This window comes from Trachinotus anak, unplaced genomic scaffold (genome assembly GCF_046630095.1).
Source record: "Trachinotus anak isolate AG129_WGS33_773 ecotype Australia unplaced genomic scaffold, CSIRO_AGI_Tana_v1 ptg000016l, whole genome shotgun sequence".
NCBI classification, from domain to species: Eukaryota; Metazoa; Chordata; class Actinopteri; order Carangiformes; family Carangidae; genus Trachinotus; species Trachinotus anak.
The window spans coordinates 9,019,660-9,046,051 of record NW_027273867.1 but is presented as its reverse complement, the minus strand read 5'-3'; the positions used below and the strand labels follow the sequence as shown (position 1 = coordinate 9,046,051).

Sequence of the window (26,392 nt, the reverse complement as noted above, 5' to 3'; positions counted from 1 at the left end):
CTTAACAGGCTGGAACCCTCGCCAGTAAATCTGAATGTCATTTCCACTTTTGCATATGACCGGTATAATTAGTTTTCCGCAATGCGCCCCGCGTTGGAAACCGCCGGGGATAATGAAAAGCGCGTTGGCCTCCGACCCCGACATATATGATGGAGATCATAAATAGTCTTCCCCCGTAACATTAAATTAAACTTCTGCTCCTCCTGATCAGGCTGTTCTGGGACATCATGTTCCATATGTTTTCAGCATTCAGCTTCTCCAAAGCCTCAGGTACGATTCACGCTGGCGAACTATAGGAAAGTCCAACACCTTTGTGGTTTGTGCGCCCATGTGCAGGCTGTACATCTGATGGCCCCTCACTCAGTCCCCTGGAGAGCCATCAGAGGGAAATTATATCTCATTTAGTCGCTATAATAAATAACTCCTCTCAGCTATTGGCATTAGCGGGAAATAAGCGCAGGGATAAAGTCGAACTTACGCTTGACAGTGTGAAATGGTTTCAGTGAATTATCATTCTCGAATTTCTACCGGTTGCTATGACAGCCCGACAAGATGCTGTTTCAATTCAAAAAATAAAAGGATAAAAAAGAAACCACTGAGAGAGGACCGACACGCCGCTGCCTGTGGACACCAGAGAGGGGAGAAAATGATGCTACCGGAAGATCCCTGGGCGCAACTCACCCCGAAACTGTTCGTGAGTGCGTTCCCGCCTTTCCCGCGCTCCGCCTGGATCCATCCGCACACGCCCCAAGACAACCTGGACCGAGTGTGCAGGAACATCTGGAGCAGGGCGCGGGAGGCCGGGGGGGCCCCTGCCAGAGGCCGGGGTCCCCCCAGGGCACCGCAGAGAGAGGACGGCCCCCCTCCAGACAGCAAGCCGAGTCATCACCGGTGAGGCTGAGTGGGGCGCACAGACAGTCTGGGGAAGGAAGCACCGGCAGGTCCATTATGCACAATAAAACACATTAGTCTGTCACGGTCAATCACATTGCCTTGGTTAATTCGTTGTAATTTGTCACTGAAATGTGTCTCAGAGCGGATCTATGGAAGTAACTGTGCATCGAGCTCACTGTAGGTTTTTTTTTTTTTTTTATACCTTTTACAGTCTCCTATACCTTTGCACGGTGATAGCCTTTATCTTTGTTCATCGTTTTGTTCTTCAGAGTGTTATCGTCTCATTTTCCTCTCCAAGAAAGTGGTAGGCTTCTCAGTAGATCTAATTATAGAAGCTAATATCCTAAAGTAGAAGATAGTGACCAAATTCTGCCATGTTTTAGCTGAATTTCTAAGAACTGTGAAATTGTTTGTGTTTAATGCTTAAATTCCATGATTGTGGATGGTTTTATTAGGGACATCCTTCATATCCTTCATTATAGGAAGTAACTAATGGATTTATTAATGTTTATTAATTATCGAGTAGTGCTTTAAAGGTAAGTTATGAGTCATTAATTTGAACAGAGTTTGGGTTGCCAGGTTTGTGAAAAATCTAGTTGGCTGGTGTTTATCCATTGCATTTGGTAGGAAAGCATTATATATGTTGGTAATCCATTAATAAATGCTCTTAGGTTTCTCACTTTGTAATTAGGCGTCCTGTCTGTGGTGGCACTAAGCCAACAAATGTGAATAAAGGGTTTTCACAGTAACTGGATAGTGGTCCATTGGAGGGGGTCATCCTGAAGTCAGTGACCTTTGCCCAAATCGGTCTATGGCACACTGATGGATGGATGCAGGAGAAGTTAGGCCTGTTTCTAACTTACATCCCAATAATGCAGTGTAGATCAGGTGCTACTGCTGGGCGGTCATAGAGCCACTGTATAATGTTAATGTACACCATATGCTCACCTGTCACCCGGAGCTTCCGTGACGTCTCCGTTATCATAAGTGTCCCGGGTCTCACCGGACCGTCTGTTGCGCATCGGGGCTTGACAGTCGACAGGCTGGTGACTAAAGAACAGCCTCATTAAAAAGTTATGGTTTGAAGAGGGTGCAGCATCCACTTGTACAGGACGGCGAGCAATGGACCCAATGATTCACCCTTTTTCGGAAAAATGCTGGGTTCAACTAAAAGTCCATTCAAATTTGGCAATGGATCAACTGGTTAACCTATTGGCCTATGTTGGTCATAGCCCTACAGGTTAACCAGTTAGCTTAGAGTGATATTATTCACCATCGAAAATTTTCATTTTACCAAGTGGTGGACTATTGCATCTTGAAATATGACATACAAATCTGCCAGGGCTTCCAGTTAAACCTGTTTCGTGGGTGTTCAAGATACAAGTGACCTTGTCTTTATACTACAAGATCACCAAAGTGAACGGACTCTAAAAGAAATGTCACCTGCTGCTAAAACTCCCAAATGGCAATTTTGACTGACTATATTGGAGTGAAATTATCTGACACCACTATCAGACATTTTGCTTTCTTATTGAAAACATGTTGAATACAAGAGACTACATGAGCAAGTTAAGCTTGTAGGTATCGATAGAGGTGTGATGGTCTCTTACTCATAAGAGATGTGTTATCTCTGCCACACTCCCACACATTCTTGTGTCTCTCTCCCTGTCCAGGGCTGAGGAGCAGCAGAAAGACAATGATGATTTGGGTCTAAGCACAAAGTGCGAGGAGGACAAGCAGCAAAGCCACACTGAGTTCACCCTTCCTTACCATTATCTCTTGGGCCGCAGACATCCCTGTGTTGCCAAACCTGCAAGGGCACTGAGCCCTGTGATGGAAGTCGAGAAGAAACTAAATGAAGAGGAAGAGGCAGAGAGGAAAAGAAATTCGGTGAGCATGATGACTTATGGAGGCTAATGAGTTCTGTATTGGTTTACTTACTTCCTGCTTTTCAAACCAAAACTATAAGAACATTTTCATGAACTCCCTTTCATTAAAAACCTAATTAAATGATAGCAATATTTTCCATTGTTAATAATTCACTGTCATGTCAGGGGAAAGATGTGGAAGATAAACAAAGGTGTGTGGAAAATTCCCTGAGGAAGATTCAGGTCTCTCAATCCATCAGCAGAACACACAAACAGAGCTCTGCATCTGAAGCTGGACCTCTGGCGACAAATCCCATCTGCTGTGCCACTGAAGAAGCCGCTCTGCACCTGCAGGACGTGGAAGACCCACCACTGTCTTCTGGGGATACGTGTAAAAGTGAAGATGAGCAGGACATAAAAAGAAGCTCAGACAGCAATGCCAGTGATGATGATTTTGTTACTCTACCTGGAGTGCGAAGTTGCGCCACCGACAGCAGTGATGACGGCTCAGCAAGCGACAGCAGCGACTGCGAGTTGGAGGAAAATGAAGTTCCACCCTTGTCTGACAGCGAGCAGGGTTCCCCACCTTCTACTAGAGAGAAGGACTTTCCTCCACTGTCTACCATCAGGTCTGGCAGTCTCCCATGTCCCACGGAGGCTCCAGCCTTGCGGAAGATGCACGGCCAGTGGGAGATTCCCCTTTCATTCCATCCACATAACAACCCCACTGCCACTTTGGCAAGTGGCATGACCGCCCCTGCGCAGGCTCCTGTCCAAGGCGAAGCCGAAGCACCTCAGGCAAACTCAAAAACCAATGCAACACCAGGAGCCGCAACGCAGCAAGAGGCTTATGACCTACTGGCTGACTTTCCAGCTCTCCAGCCCCCAAAGAGGCCCTTAGCATTGGGTGTAGTGCATGATGGGAATCCCAAGACAAAAGATGCAAAGAGGCAAAGAGGGCTTACTCGCCCACCAACCATCCACCAAGAGAGTGGGGCCTCCCGTCAGAGGAGGATGGAAAATGTGCCCCATGAGGTCTCCTCCATCTGCGCAGGTGATCAGAAATCTGTGGCGAACCTTCAAACATTTGGCTCGGCCAGCGAACGCAAGTCTCCTACCATCAGCTGCAGGGAAATGAAGGCCAACAACCAGCCGCCTCCTAGAGGTAATAAATCTGCCATGTGTCTCTGTCTAGCTGTGCTCTTGATACACCTCTCCTTCCATCAGTTTGTGTGAATATAATTTTATGCCAGTCTCAATACTCTCTGTAGCTACATATGCACAAACTCACACAGACATCCCTGTCTGAGAATGTGTTATTGATATTAATGACACCGTCGTACTCGGCTAATTATAGGCAGGCGAGCGGCGGCAGCACCTGTCCCAGGAAGAGATGATGCCGCTCAGAACTTGCTGAGTGCAAATTTTGCAACAGACCAGCTCAGAAAGTTTTGCCCTTTTCCCTCCGACATTATTTAAACTCATTTAATGAAGCTCTTCTGTTTCTGCCACAAAGCATGCAGCTTCACCACTTTCATTACTTTCCTGAACTTTAGGCCTCACTTCTTGATCTGAAGGTGTTCGAATAACAAAACGACCAAATCAAAACAACCTTACCAGTCAGGGGGCCGTGCTCTGTGCCACTCACAATCTCCGACAAGTCCACCCACATGTGCAAACGCACACACACACACACACACACACACACACACACACACACACACACACACACTCACACACACACAGACACACACACACTCTGCACGTAGGTGTTAAAACACTGTGACTCTGCATCAGTGTTGCAGAGAAGTACTTCCTCAGTCGGATGACTCAGTGGGAAAATGTTTTCATAATGAAGGGATTATTGTGCAGTGGCAAAGTGAATTACACGGTGAGCCTTCCATAGTGGGCTGCTGATGCAGAACAGAACAGTGGACATAGATATGAATTAAGTCAACAACAACTCAAGTGCGCAGTGTTAATTTTGGTTGGGAGTGTGGCTTGTACACTACATACAGTACCTCCTACACACTTTGCAGTGGTGTCATACCTTTGCTATTCTAACTTTCTCAATTGTGAAACAGTGTAATTTAAGCACATTTCTATGTGAGGATAATAAGATATATATGAGACATTATATGATACAGTCATATTGGTTCAGTTTGAAATCTCTTTTCTTTCCTAACAGGTGCACAATTGTAGCTGAAGGCTGCTCTGCTCTGCTCAATAAATGTGCATATATGTGATACATACTGCTGGCACTCCTCCCGCACTTTGCAGTCAGTGCTGAAATAACAGAATTCACTCACTGATAGCATAACCCTGTTGATTCAATAGCACTTTGCTGATCCCCAGAGTCGGGGACTGCTGCAATTTCCTTTGCAATGGCAAAGAACACAGTTCTATTCAGCTTATATCCTGCATCACACTTAACATGACACAGGCCAGACAAGACAGTGTATATGTGAAATGGCTATAGCACTAATCCTCGCCTCGCCCCCCCCCCCTCCCTTGCTGGGCATATTGCAGTTGCAGGTGCAGATGGCGTGGGTGTTAATGCCAGGTCCTGGGCTAGCGCTGCCAAAGCAGGCATGAAGCAAGCAGCTGCCCCTCAGGAGAAAGCCAGACCTTGTAACTTTCAGCAGATAGTCACTGTTAACAGAGCCAAAGGTAAGTTTACACCTTGGCATCTTTATCCAGTGCATGTGCGTGTTGGGAGTTGTGTGTTCAGAGTGTGGTGTGTGTGTGTGTGTGTGTGTGTGTGTGTGTGTATTCTGTTTCATGGTGGGCCACATGAAGAATTCATCACGATGATCATCACTGGTTGAGCACATTTATTTTGCAGTGCTTACTAAGCTGAAGGCCTCAGCGCGTCCTCTTGCCCTTTACGCACGCTGCTTTAAAGGTTGTGTGTGTAGCATTTTTAAACATCAATACATCATTGTCAAATTACTTGTGATATTTTGGTAGATCTACCAGATGCAAATGAGGCTGCAGTTGAGCTGATTAGTGTTCTATCTCACACCAGCGGTATTGTTAGTGTGCGTGACATCACTTAATCTGTGCCTTTTATCAAGCTCAACACTGAACACTGACAGATTTCTGGCACAGTCTGAGGTGGTCTGATATTGACATAAAAGACATTTTAACAACATAGACCAGAGATCCAGCCACTTTTAAAGCAGTGATCCAACAAAAACGTATAGAAGAGGTTACACTGTATATCTTCACAAAATGTTTTTCATAAATCTCCCCAGTTTCAAGTCAAGTATGCCTCACTGACATGCCCCACATTTGTATTTGTGACTGGAAAAGGTTCAAAATGTGCTCTGAAACTTTGTCTATCATCAGGTTTGGCTTGACATCACACAGACTGTAAATGTGTACAGTCAGTCTGTCAAATTATGTTTTCAGACTTGCCAGATCCAATTTGCATATCTGAGTACACTGACACCTAAATATAATGATCTAGTCTCTCATCTCTCTGATACTGTATATTTGTAGTATTAGTCTAAATTGGGAGCGGACCATGTGGCCATGGTGTTCTCTGTGTGAAGCCTGATTGGTGGCATGTGTGTTTGAACACGTTGCTGTAGAAGACATGTTAACGAGGTGTTTAGAAGTTGCAGTGATGCAACCACTGTAGAAACTTTGCAAGTGCACTTGAAAAATAAACACTCCGTAACGCTCTAATTAAATGCATGTAAATCCCTTGGAGTGTTGGAGTGAAAATCTGAACATTACTGCTTCTTAATGACCTGTGTATGTAATTACGTATTATGAAAGTAATAGTCTCAATAAAAGTCTACAATGCAACATAAATCTTTTAAAAATGATTATGCATACTTTAAAAAATCATCTAGGACTTCAGTGAGCAATAGATTTTTCTCTTTTTTATTTAACTCTATTAACTACTGTAAAAACTGTATCAAGAGAGCAGGTACAGGGCTCCCAACATCCTTTCACACAACTTACTCCTTTACTTCTTTTGTCCTTTCACAGCCAGGTATTCTGCCACTCAGAACTTCGCCCACAAAGTGACTCATTCCCATCAGGTGACCGGTTTCAGTTATGGCCCTCAACCGCGCAACCCAAACCGGTTTGTTAGACCTGGTTGCCCTCCCACCCATCAGGTGAATATATGTTTTTGAGATTTAAATGGATCAACTAATACACACTGTAATCTGTAAACTGATGTGTGCAGTATCACGTTGCTATTTTCCATGATTTTCCAAGTCAAATTGAATTTTGACCCTCTGTACGTTCTATACATGTATTTAATCTGATGAAGCTACTGCTGAATAGTTATGGTGGTTGTTTTTATGTGGGTGGTTTTTCAGTGACCTACAGCGTTGCAGCACTACTCATTGGTTGGTTAAACAGCATTCACAGCTGATCAGAGGCTCACTCAAGTATCTGTTAAACCCAGCTCTCAGTCCATCAATGCCGCTAGATGCTGCACAGCTCTCCCTCTCAATGTCTCAGTGAACCATAAAAATACTACAGGAAAAGACTTTCTCACTCCTGTGGTGTTAAAATATGTAAAAAAAACCCTGTTATTGTTAAATCAGCTTGCACATACAGCATATTCCATTTCTAGCCTTTCCATGCCAATGCATCCTTGGCAATGTGCATATATTTATTAATTTGTCTATGATGTGAACAGTGGGTAAGTCTCAAAAACTAGTGGTTGGATTGGAATGAAACGGTGTGTTCATGCACTCACCCATCCATTCAGGTGGCCCTGAGACCTGTCCTTTATCATCAGGCCAAATACCTGTGAAAATAGCCTCTCTTTGCCAGCTCTGTGAAAGCTAAACCCAGCTAACCCAACGCTGACATAAAGTAGAAAAGAAAGAAACAGAGATGAAAGCTCTCTGGCCTGGACAAGAAATAGTTCCAACATGTAACTCCCTGTAAAACCACAAGTTCACATTTTCACATTTCTATTTCCATAGGTAGCTTTTTATTTAACCTTTAGCCTGAGCCTCGCAAATTGTTTCCTACTCGTTTTCAGTCTTTATGCTAAGCTAAGCTAACAGACTGCTGGCCTCTTGACAAATGCTGGGCGTACAGACATAAGAGTGGTGTTGACCTTCTCATCCAACTTGCACCAAGTAACCAAAAACACTTTTCCCATAAGGTTGATGTATTCTTTCAAAGACTTCCTCTGACTCACCGTCCAAACTCCTTGACCATGAGTTTCCTATGAGAACAGACAAGTAGCTGCTGAATGAAGCAAGGTTTGCTCTGGCGGTTTGAAAGAGAACATGGAGTTAACTGCTACTCTGCTCTGTCTCTGTTTTCCCAACATTACATCTGTCAGCACGAAGCTAACGTGCTAATTACAAAGAGCTTTGGATGTTTAATGCCTCTTTCTTAAATGGAAGTATTAAAACTGGTCGGCTGTGGATTTTCCTGATGTTTTTGAAGCTTCATTTTGACTCACTCAGGAGTTTGCAGTGTGAGGTAACCAAGAATATTTTCTTCTAAAATATTGTAAAAACAGAACGCTGTATTTTTATACCTCCACCTTTTCCTCTTTCTCAATCTCCCCTGGCTTTGCCCTTTCTGTCTATGACCTATTTAAATTTGGGTTGCACTTTTTTTTACCATGTACGGCGGTGACAGTGACAGCAAGGCTTACTGCACTCTGAGGTTTGCCCCTTTGGCCTCGGCACTTCCAATCCAACAGGATAATTACTGAAGCTGCAATGCACATTCCCCCTGGGTGGAAGTGGCAATATGGGGGTCTCTTGGTGTCAGCTGAGAAATGAGATGCAAGGCGGCAGGCCTGAGAGAGAGAAAGAGCGAGAGAGATAGAGAGAGACTGTAAAATGTGCGATGGTGATGGAGGAAGACATTATAAAAGATTTATTTTTGGCAGCAAAACAGCTGATGCAGAGATGCAAGTAAATGTTTATAGAGAGTGTGAAAAAGTTATGAGAACTATTTCAGACACTGACACATTTGAAAATCTTTCTCTCCGTCTTTGTTTCTCTCTCTCTCTCACACACACACACACATGCACACACTCAGAAGCTCTGGCTCACATGCACCTACCTGTTCTTGCTCTGGTGCTGACCATAACCTAAATATTCTGCTATTAAAGTTTTACAGGAAAGAGAGAAAGCGAGGAAATCGGAGTCTAAATAGCTTTTTTATCAAGCTGAGGAGTACGGATGAGGATGTGCTGTTAATGGGTGACTATTAACTATTAGGGTTTCTTTTTGGGAATACCAAGGTCCTACACATATGCCTCCATTCTGAATTCTGAGTGTTTTACTCTCAGTCTTTCTCCAAAAGCATTGTTTAGCATTGATTTAAACCTCCTCTGTCCCTGTAATCAAATCCAAGATATTAGACAGTGCCTCTACGAAAGAGCAATTAAGTGAAGTTCCTTTTTATTGTGTCAGGGAGTCGGCATATCCTGGCTGGCAGTTGGGTGCCACGGCATGCAAACTGAAAAAAATAAGACAAAACAAAACAAAAAAAACAAAACAAAACAAAAAAAAAAGCACAGCAACAAATTGACAATTAAAAATGTTCCACTCTTGGCAGACGGAGAAAAAGAAGTGAGTGGCCAAATCGTTTAGTTTAGCAGCCTGATCGATGGGCTGTTGCAAAACGCGACATTGTCAGACACGTGGCCCGTTTGGAGGGATGCGAGGGAGGGAGCAGGGGTTGGCGGGAATGAGGCTTTTCGAGTGTGTGAGTGGCGGAGACACAGGCGAAAGTTTTCCCTCCTGCGTTCTTCTCCCTTCTTCCTGCTAATAAGCCTGTTTCTGAGCTGTTGCTAGGTTACACAGGTCTGTTGTTATTCTCTGGCAGGTGGCCTTTTCAGTCTTCAAGTCTGTGTGTGTGTGTGTGTGTTTCTGCGTGCGTGAATTCATGTGCGAATATTTGAAATCAGTGTCTGATGGAGCAAATCAGACAGGTAGAAAGAGACAGAGGCAAAGTGTGAAACAAAGAACATGGAATACGATCAGAGCTTGACACCTAAGATCCATGAATTACATCACTTCTACTTCTTCACCACATTGTCTTGCATTTTTGCTTTAGACCACTAAGCAGAGCCTTGTTCTTATTATGTGTGTGTGGGCATAATTGACCTGCTCATGCAGTAGAGGCATATGTGCATATGTTACTCTGAGTCCTCCTACAGGAGCATGTCCATTTGATCACAGATGTGTGGATTCCGCTTATGCGAACTCATTTGGCTGAAGCTATCTTTAAAGTAAAAAGGCTGGAAAAAAAGAAATCTTGTAACTAGGCAACAAAATAAGGTTCTATGTGTTGTGATATGTGCTCTAAAGGAAAATACTTCAAAGCCCCCGAAAGAATATGGGATGACTGTCCCTCCGGTGACTGTTTTCGTGGGGGTGGAAAGGCAGCGAGCACAGAGCAAGCCTAATAGTCTCTGAGAGATCTTAATAGATTGGTTTTGAGGCGGATATGAGATACAGACTCAGTTGCAGGCCCGATCAATGTGTTTGTTCATAATCAGGAAATCCGCTCTCTGCCTCGCTGTCTCCTCTTCAGCCCCCATGTTAACCCTGAGAGAAGATTCCTGAGACCTTGTGGAGCTTCATATAAAACATTAATGAAGTTAAAAAACTAGAAAGTGGTGCAACAGTTAAGGACACGCTAAGTAAGATTTTCACTGCACCACCATAATACTTGTGGGGATTGGATAGAGTTGTTGAGCATTACTAATGACTAATGAAAGATTACTTGTCAAGTGTTAAGGTGTTGGTTTGGCTTTCAGAGCTCACTCTCCAGTCTGCACTCTGTTTTGGATCAACCCCCCCCCCCCCCCCCCCCCCCGCCCACCTCCTGGCATTTTCAAATGCTCAAAGATGGAGGATGGTGCTATGAGTGAGTGCCTGGCATCACAAGTCATTTTACTCTCCAACTGAAATGCAAAAGCATTATTATTATTATTATCATTATTAGTAGTAGTAGTAGTAGTATTATCGCGGTGCTGCTTTGAATTGCAATAAATTACATCTTCGCTGCAATTGTCAACTGGATCTCTGATCTAATTAGCTAATTTGCTCATCACTGCTGTGAAAATCTGACTTTAGGATGAATATGATTTGACAATTATAATTTAATGAGTGATCTTTGCACTTTTTTTCTCTCATTATAATGGTATTATAATGTGTTGATACAGGTCTGTAAAAGCAGTAAGCTTGTCTGACTGTTGCTGTGCTTCAGGTTTATCAACACAGCAAACAGGCAAACTTTGCATTAAGCAGTGTAATGACTCAGGAGTAAATTATGTCTCCACCCACTCATATCACTACCTTATGCTTTTATTTTTTTAATTTCTGATTTTTTGAAAAACAAAGTAGTGGCAATTCTAAATAGGTATGGCCATGTTACTTATGGTACTATATAAACCGGATCATTCATTGCTCTTTGCTGTGTTTAGCTGTGTGTAGAAAGACTAATCCTTCTTTTTAGTTTTCATAATACCTCTCAAATATCATGACACATATTCATAAGCTTCTCTAGAGTTTATTTCTGTTTTTTTGTCATTGCAATATCTTTTTAATTATTCTGAGGGCGTTTTTGTTTGCACAAAAGAAGACAGTCCTTGGGTTGCCCAACAAATCTTAATCTTGTTACAAATGTTAATCTTATAATATAATACTTGTTAGTAACCTGAGATTTCTTCTCACTTTTTGTGTAAGGAAATATGAGATCTAATCATAGCCAAGGCGTATGTTGACTGACAGCAGGGAGTTGGTGTTTCATTGTGCTGTTAATTTTCTATTTCACTTGGAAAGTGGAAACCAGCAGGCCGTTAGCTAGTTCCCACATATATCATGGAGGCTATCAAGCAAGCTAATGTTGGTGCTGATACTTTTCATTAATGTTATTTCAATACCTGTTGAGTTGTTGTCAAGCTTCTGCAACTACCCTGTTGTGTTCTTCACAAACATAGAAAAGAGAGGAGGTGTAACTAACATACGCTGTCTGTCTTTGGGTGGTGAAGGAAAGTGATCGGACCTGTTTGTGATTCAGTGCCAACTATTTTCAGTGCCGGCCCAAGCAGAACTTCCACCAAACACATATCAGTACTGACATTTGCTCGGTTTTTGGAGCACAAACTCTGACCAAATATTTGAGATAAAACTAATAATAATTTTCCAGCTGGATGCCATTAAACCATAGAGGAAGGAATGGTCACTTAAAGAGCTCCAGTGAGAACAGTGAAAAGCCATGTAGACAACATGACATGTAGCAGGAGTGTTACAGTCCCCACATTGCTACACACAGACTCTGCTCAGCAGACGTTTACATCACATGCTTTGCGTATGTCATGATTTAGTCCCTAAGTCAGCATTTTACTGTTATCAGTGCTCCAGCTTGTCCACCTGTGCCAAGTGTGAAAACCTTTTCTACACGAGTGCAAATTGAAAGTGCGCATAAAACATGTGGAGGACACCAACCTATGGTCAGTCAGAACCAAACATTTACAGGACACCACCTAGAGAACACTAATGTCGGGGGCCCTATCTCTGGAACAGACATACAAAAGTCAAAAGAAACATAAAAGATATAGATACTGATTCTAACTTTATTTTAACTTAATATGGTCTAAGAGAAGACATAGCACCTTTTATTAACAGCAGAAGACCAAAGCACTCCATACTGACATGACAACTTTATTGGAGTTTTCAGCACCATTGGCATCTGTGATACTGCAGTGTAGGTGTTTTGTTACCTTTCATCATGGAAACTCTCCAAAGTAATTTGTCCAGATTGTTTCCCTGAAGATATTGCTGCATTTTAACCTAAGTTCCATTGTATTGGTGAAATATTACACATAGACAGTTCATTGAACTCATCTTTTTACTTATTCATTTGGCTTGCCAAGGCAAGTCTGGCCAACCTGGTGAGACTGTTTATCTGCAGAGAAATACCTCAGACCTGCTGCTCATTGACACTTTCTTGGCTTTCAGACTAGTTAAACATTGATTCCTTCTTTCACGTCCTAGGGCATATTCTTAATCTGTCTTTTTCTCCACCTTTCTGTCTCACTCCATCCTTCAATCACTTGTTTAATCTCCTTCTCTCTTCCTCCAGCACTCTGGAGGCCCGGCGCATCGAGCCAACTGTCCTCCAGGATTCAGCTGTCCCCGTTTTCCTTTCCAACAGGTGAGGCTGCTAACAATCTCATTTTCTCCCGTTCCTGAATTTCGGGGCCAGTTCTAATCTGCGTTCCTGAATATACATCCAACTGTAATTTACGTGGGAGTCTGTGTACGCACGCTGCAGCTGCGACTCAGCTCTCCATTGATTCTTATTTTATTTCATGAAACTGTCATCTTGTATTACATATAAAAGTGCAGCCACTGTGCGATAAATCTTCCTCAGCAGATATTAAAGAATGATCTGTGAGAATGATGCTAAATGTCACATTAGATTGGAGTATGCTGCACACTTATGAATTAGAAGTGAGTATATGTGCATGTGTATTTATTTTATTTTATTTTATTTTTTTTGCATGGATGTGTGGGCGTGTGCATGTGTGTGCATTTGTGTGTATAAACTTCGATTCATGCCATGTAATTGAATGCGGGGAAAAAAGGGTTTTATTTGTGCAGGTGTCACTCCTGATGGATGCTCCTCATAAGACAAGCACAATCAGGGATCATTCCTCATTTTTCCTCCCACTCCTTACCCTTCCTCTCCATCATATTTTATTCCCTTAGCCCAACATTTGCTCTATTTTTCCCCCCTTTCTCTTTGTTGGCACTGGTAGCTGGTGGTGTCACAGTGAATTTCATGCTGCCACATGTTGTGTCTGTTCTGTCCTAATTGAGAAGGAGGGAGGGTGTCTTTAATAATAAGTCCTATGACCATCATAAGGCGATGCAAAATGGTGGAGCTTCAGAGCAGACGGCTTTTTGCCGTGCTTTGCCATCGTATATATACATCATTTTCTGCCTTTAAGACAATACTTTCTTCATGGGGTGGATGAGTGAACAGTTTACCTATGGCCACATTACTGTATCATCATTTCTCTGTGGTGTGGATACAGTTGGTGCATGTTTTCTCCATACTTGCCACATTTTGGATGTAAGCTGCTCTGGGTGCTGCCAAAAGCTCTCTAAATCTCTCACACTATGTGCAAAGGTTCACACATTGCTTAAGTAACAGGATGGACGGTTATTCATATCCATGTAGGGTGGATTAAGAACGGTAACAGGTTAGTGCCCCCTTGTGGCCATCGCTGTGCCATTTCTAGGCTATGTCAACCAAGCACAGCATTTCAAACCTGTCTCTTTGAAATTCTATTTATTTGCAATGGCAAATATGTTTTGAAGGAAACATAATTGTGAGCCAATTTCTTTTAACATAATGAGAATATGTTAGTCATTTAGGTATTTGGCAGGTCACAAATATGTTGATAGTCAACATGTCAGTAAAACGTTCACAGCGTATTTATTTTCCACCAAAATACTTGATCTGGAAATACAATATCCATTTGTGATGACTACTAGGGGTGGGTGATCCAACATCCACTATCATTATGTAAATAGTTAGGAGTTGCTTTGTTGAGATAAACAGCTGGTGGCACTGTTTTTCCAGCGGGGAGCCATTAAACCATTGTAGAAGAAGAGGGCACATTAAGATTTTAAAGTGACGCGATGGAAGAAACAGGCTGAGGCTGGCTAGTTAGCATGCTAACTTTAGTAGAAGACAAGAAATGTTAGAAACAGAGGCAAAACAAAAGGGTTGCTTTCCACCACTGGAGGCAGCTCTTGGCTTGTAAAGGTATGAAGCTTGATGCTCAACTCGCAATGTTTCTTGTAGACTGGTGAGTAAACCTTAGCCATATAGCAATAGCAAAACCCACATTTAGCTCCTTTAAGTCATGACTCATGCGCTTCATGATTTCATTAAGTCTTGTTCCATTGCACTTTATTACTACATTTTGATTTCTCCACTTCAGTGAAGCATTTTTTTTTTTTTTTTGCAACATTTAGAATTTTTATGTTTCAAATTTCCTCCATTTCTGTTTTTTAAATGTGCATATCAAGGAAAGGGGCAAAAAAAGAAAAAAAAAATTGAATCAGAATAGCTAGATAGCATTAGGTGTAAATGAGAGTGTGTTTTTTCCATTAAGGTGAAGTAATGCCATTTGCATTCTAGTTCTGTGCTTATTGTTAAGTAAGTTGAAGAAAAGAAGAACCATAGTGTTGAATAATATTCATGGCAAGAAGCATCACCGTACCTGAAACTAAGCATGTAGATCACAGAGTAAGATGCTTATCATCCATCTAAAAAATGTAATTTCTATAGATTTAACACTTGTTAGTTGTGACAGAGAAGGTGAAAAATGCCTCCTGTGTGATCAGATTCATCACGGACTTTGCCACTGTTACTCGTACTGTCAAATCGCCAGCTTATCAGCTAGCAACAGGACGAAGATGACACTCATTTTGTTGTCACGTAAATACATCTCTGTCACGTAAAATAAATGTATTTTGTAGCAGTAAAAACGTCATATTTATATAAATTTATTGTGATTAATGTGTTTAAGCACCAATATCGAGCGCCGATCTTTGAATCAGTTTATTTTCTGCCGAGCACAGCCTCCACCTTCAAGCCACTGCACGCTGATGGTTCTCTAAATTATGACTGTCCTAAAAAATGTGACCTAGCCGTAGTCAATTATATTCATAATTACTGTGAGTTAAAAGCTGATCCACAGTGGGTTGTGTCTTGTGTATTTGCCTGTACGTGTCTGCTTGCGATGCACCATACATCTGATAGGTGGGTATGAAAGTTAGAAAAAACTCTAACACTGGCCTCATTCACCTTGTGTGGTGAACAGCAGTTGCCGTAGGGGCCCATTTCTCAGTTAGCTTCAAACGGATCGTCTAATAGCTGCTCAAAGGACACATGCACCTCATGCTGTCTTCTTTTTTCCTCTCCTCTCTTTTTAGTGAGGCAGGAATATGCCTTGTTGTGGTGAAATGAGTAAAGATTTGACTCAGTCGATGAAACTCATGATTAATATTTAACAAAGCTCTTTAAACTTACATGGCACCGTTGCCTAGTTGAACCAGAAGAGAGGGAGAGGAACAACAGAGTAAATGAGTGGAAACAGGAGAAAGGAAAAGAGCTGATCCTTTTGGAGAGGCTTTCAATTTTCTGGCTGCAAAACAGTCAGAGTTAGATTTCATCTACACTTGAAATAATGATGATACATGTTGATTTCCCTTGAATAAAGCCGGTGTAGGGGATACACAGGTCCTCCATTGATCACACGGTCCCTTGATGGCATCATTTAGTTGGAGAGAGGGCGACAGCTTTCCTCGCCGTGTCTTGACATACTAAATGAGTAAACACGCACCCTGTGGTGCATGGAGGTGCACGGAGCACAGTGAAACTTTTACACATAGCTCGCAGTAATGTGGAACGCCTCCACCCACCTCTTCATACGAAAGACAGAGGGGAGGAGATCAAGGCACAGGAAGAGAGAGTGATGAGGTGGTTGAGTGGAAAAAGAAGTGGAGGAGAGGAGGAAGAGAAGGGGGTATGTGATGCTTAATAAATTATTCCAAAACATCCCTGTGTTTATCTGATGCTCTGATTTAGGTTATCTTAAGCAGAGTGGTACTGCGGTCTGCATGTTAAAGAGCTGGCACCAACGACTGAATTGTCATCTTTTCCTTTGCTTCTTTCCTTTGTTTCTTATATCTGTTTTTCTTCGATGAACAGCAGAGAGCTGTCACCCGAACAGCCTGTTTTTTTGTGAGTTCTGTGACATTTTTGAATTAAGTACTGACATTTTCGCACCTCCCACAGATCACCTACGCATCCAGGGGCAGTTACAAATGACATATTTTGTCATTTAATTTAGAGCACTTATGTAATATTGAATTAATTGTGGAAAAGAACAGAAGCCTCAATGATGTCCACACCAGAGCTGGATTTAGTTGTGCATGTCTTCTTTAAAATGTAGCTCTACATTGGTGCTACAGGGGCTAAATACATGGAGGCTGCAATAACTAAAATTGATGAACTATGATTGGTCAGCTTGGGCTGCTTATTTTTTCTCCAGCAAGTTTCTTATGCCAGTAAGGATGACAGTGATGATTACATTAAACTAGCAAAGCCATTTTCACTGTAAAATTTCTGCTCACCATGTGACCCCTGCTCTTTATTACAGTGAATGAAGCAAACTAAGTACAGCAACTGCACAGAATACCTCTCCTATATTATTTAACGAGACAAGATGGACTGTCCCACTGTCATTGTACAATATAGTAAATGAAATAATGTGACATAGTTAGTATGGGGAATATGATCAAAGCAGTAGGCAGCTTGATAGTGTAAAATATCTGGGTGATATTTGCTGTGTTTTTTAGGCATACCTGCCCGAGTGGTGGTATCCATGGTGCTGAAAGGGACGGATTGAAATATTCCTGCAAATACAGTGTTCAACTTCTTAAATTGTTCCCATATTTTACACTTTTCCAGTATTTAGTTTGAAGTTTTGATTTCCATAAGAAGTAAGAAGTTTAAGTAATACAGTATATCTCAATATAGTTTTACAACCCCTCTCTCAGGCTTCTCTGTGCAGCTCTAGTAACAACAGTTCAGTGAGCGGCTGACTGGTCTCTGAGTGATCCAATAAAAATGTAGCAGATTTCAGGTAAACACTCAGAGTAACCAAATCCTGTAAGGTTGGATGGTGGGTCCGGTTGGGCCAAGCTAGGGGCATTGCTGAGGGCAGTGACTGCTTTGTTGTGACATCACAAAGTTACAGAAGTCCTGATGGATTGATTTCAGGCTCAGTTTCTGAATACTGACTGTGTGCATTTCTCTGTGGACTGTGGAATATAGAACCTGCTTTATGATCAAAAAAGCCTTGGACATCTCACTTTATGCAAAATGGGACCTTTAAAGTTCATAATTATTCTATAAATGCTGCAAGGAGTAGCCTAACATGCCTCAGAGTCTGTCTGGTTTGTGATATTTTTTCTTGAATAATAATACAATTCATCTGGTGTTACGGTGGTGCGGTATGTCCAACACATTAAATAACTATATAAATCAAAACCTATGCTTTCAACTTCCTGTTAACCCCTTGCATCAAGTTTAACTCCAGCTTAAAGCGGATAAATCCAAATCCTTTTTTTTACATGAAACTCTCTATAGTATCTTCTGTGTAATGTATTTAGGTTGTATTCAAAATAAAAACAAGCAATCATTCCTTCACTGATTCCTTCAAATTGTGAATTATCTGGCAATATAAACATACATACAGGTGAATAACAGCACATGTAGCGTGAAACTGGCAACGTAGACATCCACAACTTGCTCTCACAGATAGAATTCAAGGTGACAGAAATTGTGTGTCTTCATGCTCCTGTTACACAACACCTAACCGAGTGTGAGGAGGCACACATAATCGCTCTGGAAAAGCTTTGACTCCCCTGTCAACACCACAAGGCAAGACCGGCATGTTCAGATTTATCCACTCGTCTTCAAAAAACCTCTGCATTTGGATGAAAAAACAAAACAATAAAAAAAAACAAGCGGTGGCTTAGGTTGGATGGAAGTTGGAAACAAAAAGGAAAAGGTGCATTTGGTTGATTGATGCTCAGGGAAAGTCTTTTTTTTCTCTTAAACAAACCAGAAAAACAGATCACTTCCTCTGTGCAAGAAGATTTTCTTTCTACAGCAGCAAATGTAAAAGGCTGTCAAGACCTTGCCCATAAACTGAGTACAGGTGAATCAGTTCAAGTACATAGATCAATCATCAAGCAGAAAGCAAAAGCACCTTTTTTACATGAGCTGGATTAGTACCTAAAGATGAAGGACATGGAAATAGACTGTGAGGAAAATGTGCAATTAATTGTGTTTTCATAGGAGGTTCGTTTCGTAGCCGCATTATTTGCAGCAGAAGGCTGTTTTATGAAAAAGGACCCCCAAGAATCAATTCTGTTTTCCATCATCAAGTGAACCTCTTTCCAGTTGCATCAAAGGCCTAGACAAAAAAAAAAGTCTTTTGAAATGAAACAGTGCAACCTTTTTCAATCCCTCTTAAATTCCAGGATGCTTTTTCATCAACGCTCTCTTTGTGCCACTCTATTTTCTCCGAATTCCAAATGCCATTTTCTCTCTGCCTCCTTTTGTGCACCTCCAGTGAGCATGTGGGATTGAGGGCTGACGGCAGCAGGCGTTGATAACCGGAACTCCACAACAAACGGCGAGGGCGCCTATCGGTGTCAAACTGTCGCAACCTGATCTGTGTCAGACACACAGGCAGGGCGAGAGGTGAGCGCTGCGGCATTTTATGGTTCAGCAGTGCCATTTTGGGAACACAAGAGGGAGAAAGGAAATGAAAAGAGGGTGTTTTTTATTTCACAGCCATTTAGACCCTTTCTTCTCAGCCCCACTGTCTTCATGCTTTTTTTCTGTCTTCTGCCACCTTCATCCAGGCTGCTCACCTCGCATGACCTCCCTTTTCATCTCCCTCACACCTTTCCCACACTCTCTTCCTCCTGTCCTCTACCTCAACACCACGTATGTGTTTGTGTGTCTGCATCTGTGCATTGCGTATTTTTTTTACCCCCCAACAACCTGCAAATGCATCACTGAAAGACAGTGTGTCAAATATAATTCTAACACACTGTGTTTAAGTGACGATAACAATGTGCATAGAGAAGTTTTGGTTTAGATCAGTGGACCCCACCAGTCATGTTCCAAATTTGTTATAAGCAGATTATAAACTGGATGTTATTTAACACCAATTAACTAAACGCAGAGATTTTTATGCATGGTATTCAGAAAATGTTCAGACCTTCACTTTTTTACATATTTTGTTATGTTGCAGCCTTATGCTAAAATAGTTTTTTGTAAAATTCATTTTCCCCTCAGTCCACACTCAACACCCCATAATGACGAAGAGAAAACTCAATTTTGGAATATTTAACAAATCTATTTAAAAAAAAACATGAAAAATATTTCATGTCATATTTCATGTAACAAAAACTGACATATGACGTTGACATAAGTTTTCAGACCCTTTACTCAGTCTTTAGTTGATCTTCTCAAGGTCTGTCAGGTTGGATGGAGACTGACGGACAGCCACTTTCAGGTTCAGGGCGCTGGCTGGGCAACTTAAGTAGTCCCTTAGCTGCCCCTGTGTTGTCTTGGCTGTGTGCTTTGGGTCATTGTCCTGCTGGAAGGTGAACCTTCAGCCTAGTCTTAGGTTCTGAGTCCTCTGGATCAGGTTTTAATGAAGGATAGCTCTATACTTTGCTCCGTTCCACTTGCCCTCAACCCTGACCAGTCTCCTTGTCCCTGCCACTCAAAAACACCACCACAGGATGATGCAGCCACCACCATGCTTCACCATTGGGATGGTCTTGGGCAGGTGATGAGCATTGCTCGGTTTCCTCGAAGCATGACCCTTTGCACTGAGACCAAACAGTTAAATCTTTCATCAGACCACAGTTTTCACAGTCTGAGAATCCTTTAGCTTTTTTTGCAAACTTCAAGCAGCTTTCATGCATTTTTCACTGAGGAGAGGCTTCTATCTGGCCACTCCGCCATAAAGCCCAGTACTGCAGTGATGGTTGTCCTTCTGGAAGTTTCTCCAGGATCTCTGGAGCCAGAGTGACCATCGGGTTCTTGGTCACCTTTTACCGAAGCCCTTCTCCCCCTATTGCTTAGTTTTATCCAGACGAGCAGTTCTAGGAAGACACCTGGTTGTTCCAAACTTCTTCCTCTGAAGAATGATGGCGACCACTGTAATCTTGGGTGCTTCCTGCAGGTACTTTCTTCCTCCTTGTTGCTTGGCTCTTGCTCTGATATACATTGTCAGCTGCTCCAATTCATGTCCAATCAATTCAGTTGTCCACAGGTGCAGACCAGTCAAGGTGTAGAAACATCTCAGAGATTGTCAAGAGAAATAGGAGTCATCATAAATTCTGTTTTTGCTTTGTCATTGTTGGGTATTGAGTGCACAACTGTGAACGAAATAAATGAATTTAAATGAATTTAAATGAATTTTAGCATCAGGTTGCAACAAATGTGGAAAAGGGAGAATGGTTTTGCTATCTAAATATCCATTCATTTTAGTTAACTATCTCAATCTTACTAGTTTTCACACACACTCTCAACTGCAATAGGTGGTGTTAATTGCTGCTACCTCAGTTTGATGGGCAGCTCACTGGTTATTGTGAAAACAGTAAAGATCAGTATCACATCAAATTGTATTTCCTGTTTGGCTGTTTATTTCCATCTTAACACAAAACAATTTCTATTTTTTAGTAGAGTGCAGTTGAGTTAATTAGTTGAGTTAATTCCAAAAACCCCTCTGGCAAATGCAGAATTACACCCTGGTACAAATAATGTTTGGGAATCACTGGTTTCCATTGTAGAAAGTTGAAAGATGTTATTTCTGACGCCTGCATTTGTTGCTGGGAGTTGGGCTTTGCAAGAGAGCTTGAGAAAAACACTGTGGTATTTATTTTTTTTTTTGTGAGGAAGTGGAAACAAGAAAAAAGAGGGATTTTTGTTTTTTGTTTTTTTTTCATTGACCATCAAAGTGACAGCATAAAAGGCATATCACTGCCAGACCAATATTTTCCTGTCATCCAAACAGCATCCAAACGTTATCCTCGCCTTGATATTTTTTTATTTGAATTTCATTGCTTGGACGTGAGTGAAGACACAAAGATGCACACAGCAGTCTGCAGTGATGCGAGCGCACAGAGTGACGTGGACGCACACACACACAGTGACGTGAGCCCGTGCACACATTCGCACACACATACATATTTATGAGATCTTTCTGGCTCTTCTGTCACACACACACATACACACACATACACACACACATAGAGATGCACATGCCTGTACACTCACACACAAGCCATCCCCATAAGCACATAAATACAGCTAATGACTTGAGCACAGAAAACGTGTGCTCAAGTGCATGCAGCACATACACTACGGTGCAAACTGGGATCAGTGAGGACAATCAATCAGTAATACAGCATCCTCTGACTGCTCCCAGATTTCTTCCCTTTACCCTCTAGTGTCTTAAATATTTAGTCTGTTTGACATCAAATGCATACATGAATTTCAATGATGCAGATCTCAGTCCTCGAATACACACACTCAAAAAAAAAAAAAAAAAGCAGCAGGATACAGTCAGAAGCAACTTGTCTCAGAAACCAAAGATGGGAGCAGAGCCCTTTGTAGTTTATGGCTTGGTTATTGTACAGTCAAGCACCATTTTTTGGAGATTGTTTGTGGACACTGTGCAGGCAGAGAGTGATCTTCTGATTGTTACTTCAGGAAAATTGTCTCTCTAGTCTTTGACTCACAAAGGGGAAAAAGGCAGTTTGAAGCATCCTTTTTATGGCTGTGTCTTATTCTCCTTGAAAGCGAAACCAGTAATAAGGCAGGCTCTTTGAAATGCCTGTCTGTCAAGGATCTCAGCTGAGACAAAGCCACTCAGTCAGTTCCTTTACACCACAGAAGGTAACGTACACCTCCGTCTACTGTGCAGCAGCCACATGTCTTAAGGCTCCAAAACAAATACTACCATCTCCATCTGCTGATTCATCTGAGGCTTATTCCCTGTGGCATTTTGATGATGCCAACACTCACAAATTGGCTTATTTAAAAAATGCCAACAAACCCTGACCTTGTCCCTCCGAAGACCAGACTTCCAGACCTGAGAAGCACCAAAACAACCATGATAAATGAGCAAATACAAATGAGGCTAAACAGGGAAATAACAAATGTAAATGCTGGCACTCAGGAGGGCTGAAATCAGGCGTGGGGGGAAACTGCCTCTAAATGATATTTAGGGAGGTGGCTGAACGCCAGACGTTTTTGTGTTTAAGTTTCTGGTGGAAAATCAATTTGCTATTTGCCAAATCATTTATGCACTCAGTACCTTCTTTGTTTCCATGGAGCTCTTGTGGTTATTAAATGTGCCTGTTATTTGCAGTGAAATATTTTAATCTCTCAAATCATTCAGGCTGAATATACTCATTCTACAACTCATGAGTTCATTGATGCCTTTCGCAGAGGCAGTGTGCATGGAGCTGGCCTGGGCTCTTCTGTATCAGAAACAACATATTTTATCTCAAGTGTGTCTGTATGGTGCATTTAAGCGCATGCATTCACAGACTGACACACCATGTAATCAAACCTGAGGAAAATGGCAGCTGCAAAGATAAAGATTTTATTAAATCAAATGGGAAATACCACCTTGCCAGGCCTGTCGAAGTTGACAAGGAGACTTCAGACAGCTCCAGGAACTCCAGACAGTGAGCTCTTTTATCTGGGTCTGTGGGAGAAGCAGAGTTTAAATCAGGCAGCGAGGAGTCACCCTTGTAAAACATTGAGTAGTGCACTTTAGGAAACTGGTCCCTTTAAAGAGACGTGCCCAGGATAGACATGCTACATCAAATTACACTCCTCCCTGCACACTGCCTTGATAAAAGTGTTTGTTTGAGCCTGGAGCCTTTCATTGTTTGTGCTACCCACAGTTAAGCACTGAGCTGGGTATACAAGTCCATAGCAAACACTGGAGCCTGTGCCTATCAAAGCCCGCCTCCTGTTTTGATGCAATTGCTTTTTTTGAATTCCTGTCCAAAAGATTTGCGTGCAAATATGAACGTGTTGGAAGCAGCGCGGCTTCAGTGCCGAACACCATGTGGGGCATCCTTAACTTGTATTTGTGTTGTATGTCAACATCTATTTGCAATAATGTCACCACATATAAATTGTGCTTGGTGATTTAAAAACCTTGTGAAACGGAGAAAAAAAGACAAAATGAACCCAGTCTCATTTACTTCCTGACAAACATTTTATCTGTGATCATCACATTAAGCAGCATTAGTGGGCTGGAATAACGTTTTTAACCTCTGAACTCTGACATTCAGCACGCCGTGGGTTGAGGTACACCAAATCAATTATTACTTATTAATCAGTCACTACTCACTGCAGCTCGGAGGAAATTATCAGTTGTTAAAATAAACAAAGGCTCTTCAGCAGGTTATTACTGAATTTAGTTTGGATTCATTTTACCTCATGAAGTGTTTTATTCTCATGGTTTTTATTTATAGACACTACGAATATCATGGTATGAAAACAAAATCAAACAATGATTCACTGCGATTTTTCTGGGGGTTGTCATAACGAGGGCTGTGAAGCTTTTATCCTTTGTTTGACTTGAGTCTTTTATTGTGTTGTGGCTGCCTGCCACTGAAAAGTTTAGTGCGGTCAGCTCAGGAGCCTCCTGGCAATGACGGTAGCTCTATAGTGAGTGTAAATGTGGCTGAGTTGGTGGAGCAACAGGAAACCCAAAAAAACAAGAGCACCCTGAGTTCTTGTTGGGTTATACTTGTCGTATTATTAAAGAGGAAACACATCAATTTAAGAAGTAAAATCATGCCAGATCAAATCATGACTATGAATGATACGCCACTTTATGGACTATAACACAGCCTAGTTTCCTGATAATGATGTTTTAGGAGTTGAGAGTGTTTTCAAGGCCGACAGGGCTGGTAAAAACTTTATGGATGTTTTGATGGTCCACTGACGCTGTGGCTCATCGGGTGTGTCCCCTGTGTTCAGTCCGACCCTGGATCTACAGCATATAAGCATATGGCAAATGACATATGTGCCCTAAACAATATGACAAGAGAAGATACAGAAGCTGAAAATATATCAAAAGTGACATTTCAGCCAAAAGCGATTGATATATTCAGTGAGGGTGGGAGCGGATGGAAGTGATGAGGGAAACTCACAGATCAATCATGCAAATGAAGTGGTCATTTATTTATTTATTTTTTCAGCAGCTGCAGTAAGAATAACAGTTGAGTTTTATAATCTTATTTAGACATCATCAGTCATTTTATGACAAACATTACCTCTTAAAGAGGATCAGTGATCACGATAAAAGTATGGATGCAACAATAACGCCAGTGAAAATGTCACTCTGGCTTCTTCCTGCAGGTTTGTCAGATTCATTTATTATAGCCCGAGCAAAATTCATATGCACAAGGCAGCTTCAAAGTGCTTTAGATATACATAAAAGATGCTCTTTGGTTGGAGGTACTCCTTAATCTATGAGCATTTCTAACAGCATCTTTAGCTGCTCTAAGATGCTTTTGGGAAACAGATGGTTTTTCCAGTCATCTTAGCCTTAAGATGCTTTTGGGAGTCAGGGCCCAGACCAGTTAAATGACATTAAATAAGGCAGTAGCTACTATATATAATATACAGTATATGTGTTCAGTCTGGTGAATATAAAACGTAATGATCCTTAAAGATTACTCAAAATTCAAAGAGACAAGAGACTGGCTATTTACTGATAAATATCACACTCTATATTTGTGTGTAAAACAGATTACATTGAATTCATGTGCAATTAAATGTCTCTCTTTGTGTTTTTCAGGGAAGAGGCAACTCATCTAAACACAACCACGTGTGACGACAGCCACTGTGTCACAAAGTAATTGTGTTTCTGCTGGAGACATTGCTGGACAGTATAAATATTTCACTAGCCTATGTTCCCCCCCCCCCCCCCTTGTTATCAGCCTAATAAATATTTGCCTCAAAGAACCATAGCTCGCTTTTATGGGTAACCCACTGCTCTTTTGGGGGTGAGCCACAGTGAGTTCGTCAGGTGAGGCAGAGGACGCATCCCAGTCAGTGCTTTAGTTCATTAGTGGGCATCTGTATGCTGTGCACACGTAAATACAAAATGCAAACTGTATGCACCCTCCAAATGAATTGAGTGATGCGTAGTAATAACAAAATCTCATTGTGCTGTGGTGATAGTGAAATGGCGATTATTCAACAGTGCAGTGTCATTTTTGCCAGTGGACTGTCTCATACATAATGCATCCAAATCATTGCATTTTCCTCCATTCTGGGCTACAATGCATATTTCATCAAGTCAGTGAAATATTAAGTACTCTTATGATTTGATATTCTCTTCCAAAGGGGGGATTTCAGTTTATATATTTTCTTCACATCACTTATTTCTCCTCTGGGAGCAAACTTCCAGGGATGTCTTTATTTGGCATGTTTGTTTACTGGAGAGATGTTTGATTGGTTAATGCTGGAGTAATGATCAATGAGGCAACCAATCAATTTGAGAGATTATCAAGGCTCAGAGGCCATTGATCCATAAGAGGGCTCAGCCCTGAATGGCAGGTTGGGCTCATTCCAACTCATTTGATTGAAATTAGGGAAGCTCAATCTGTGCAGGTCTTCTTCCTCCTCCCTGACCCTGATTTCAAATGTCAACTGTTATTGAGGTGAATTTAGGTGAGATGGGTGAAAAATTGGAGGAAGAGGGGCAGAGGTATGTGAGAGGGCATTAAGTCAAAAATATATAAGCAAAGGGCTGCTTCTTGCCCACTCAATCTTACATTAGAATGAAAAGACATGGGAGTTCATTGTTTAATTGTCAAAAGGTATTAAACGGCCGTTTATTGTAGGGTTTTAGCCTGGTTCTGAAACCTTATGTCATTTTTTTTCTTTCTTCATTGTAACAAAGGTCATAAAATAATCTTCAACTAATGAAAAAATATCACTTTTCAACTAAATGTCAAAAG

The 26,392-nt window shown here is 41.6% G+C and overlaps 1 protein-coding gene across 2 annotated transcripts; it reads left to right on the top strand.

The window, feature by feature from the left end:
* The first annotated feature begins 547 nt into the window (after positions 1–547).
* On the top strand, positions 548–26,392 carry LOC139634420 (nucleolar and coiled-body phosphoprotein 1-like). 2 transcript variants are annotated; one of them, XM_071500866.1, is made up of 7 exons: positions 548–891; positions 2,685–2,784; positions 2,949–3,927; positions 5,292–5,432; positions 6,765–6,895; positions 12,861–12,932; positions 25,225–26,392. In XM_071500866.1, the coding sequence occupies exons 1-7, from the start codon at positions 647–649 to the stop codon at positions 25,258–25,260; spliced, it is 1,704 nt and encodes a 567-aa protein (XP_071356967.1). In that variant the 5' UTR covers positions 548–646; the 3' UTR covers positions 25,261–26,392. The 2 variants fall into 2 exon arrangements, with proteins under 2 accessions (XP_071356967.1, XP_071356966.1); XM_071500865.1 differs by having other exon boundaries at positions 2,568–2,784; positions 25,225–26,372.

Coding starts and splice junctions, on each gene's coding strand:
- LOC139634420 (XM_071500865.1), top strand. CDS start 647: ATGATGCTACCGGAAGATCCCTGGGCGCAACTCACCCCGAAACTGTTC. Junction 2,785..2,948: donor CAGAGAGGAAAAGAAATTCG/GTGAGCATGATG, acceptor CTGTCATGTCAG/GGGAAAGATGTGGAAGATAA. Junction 6,896..12,860: donor GTTGCCCTCCCACCCATCAG/GTGAATATATGT, acceptor CTCTTCCTCCAG/CACTCTGGAGGCCCGGCGCA.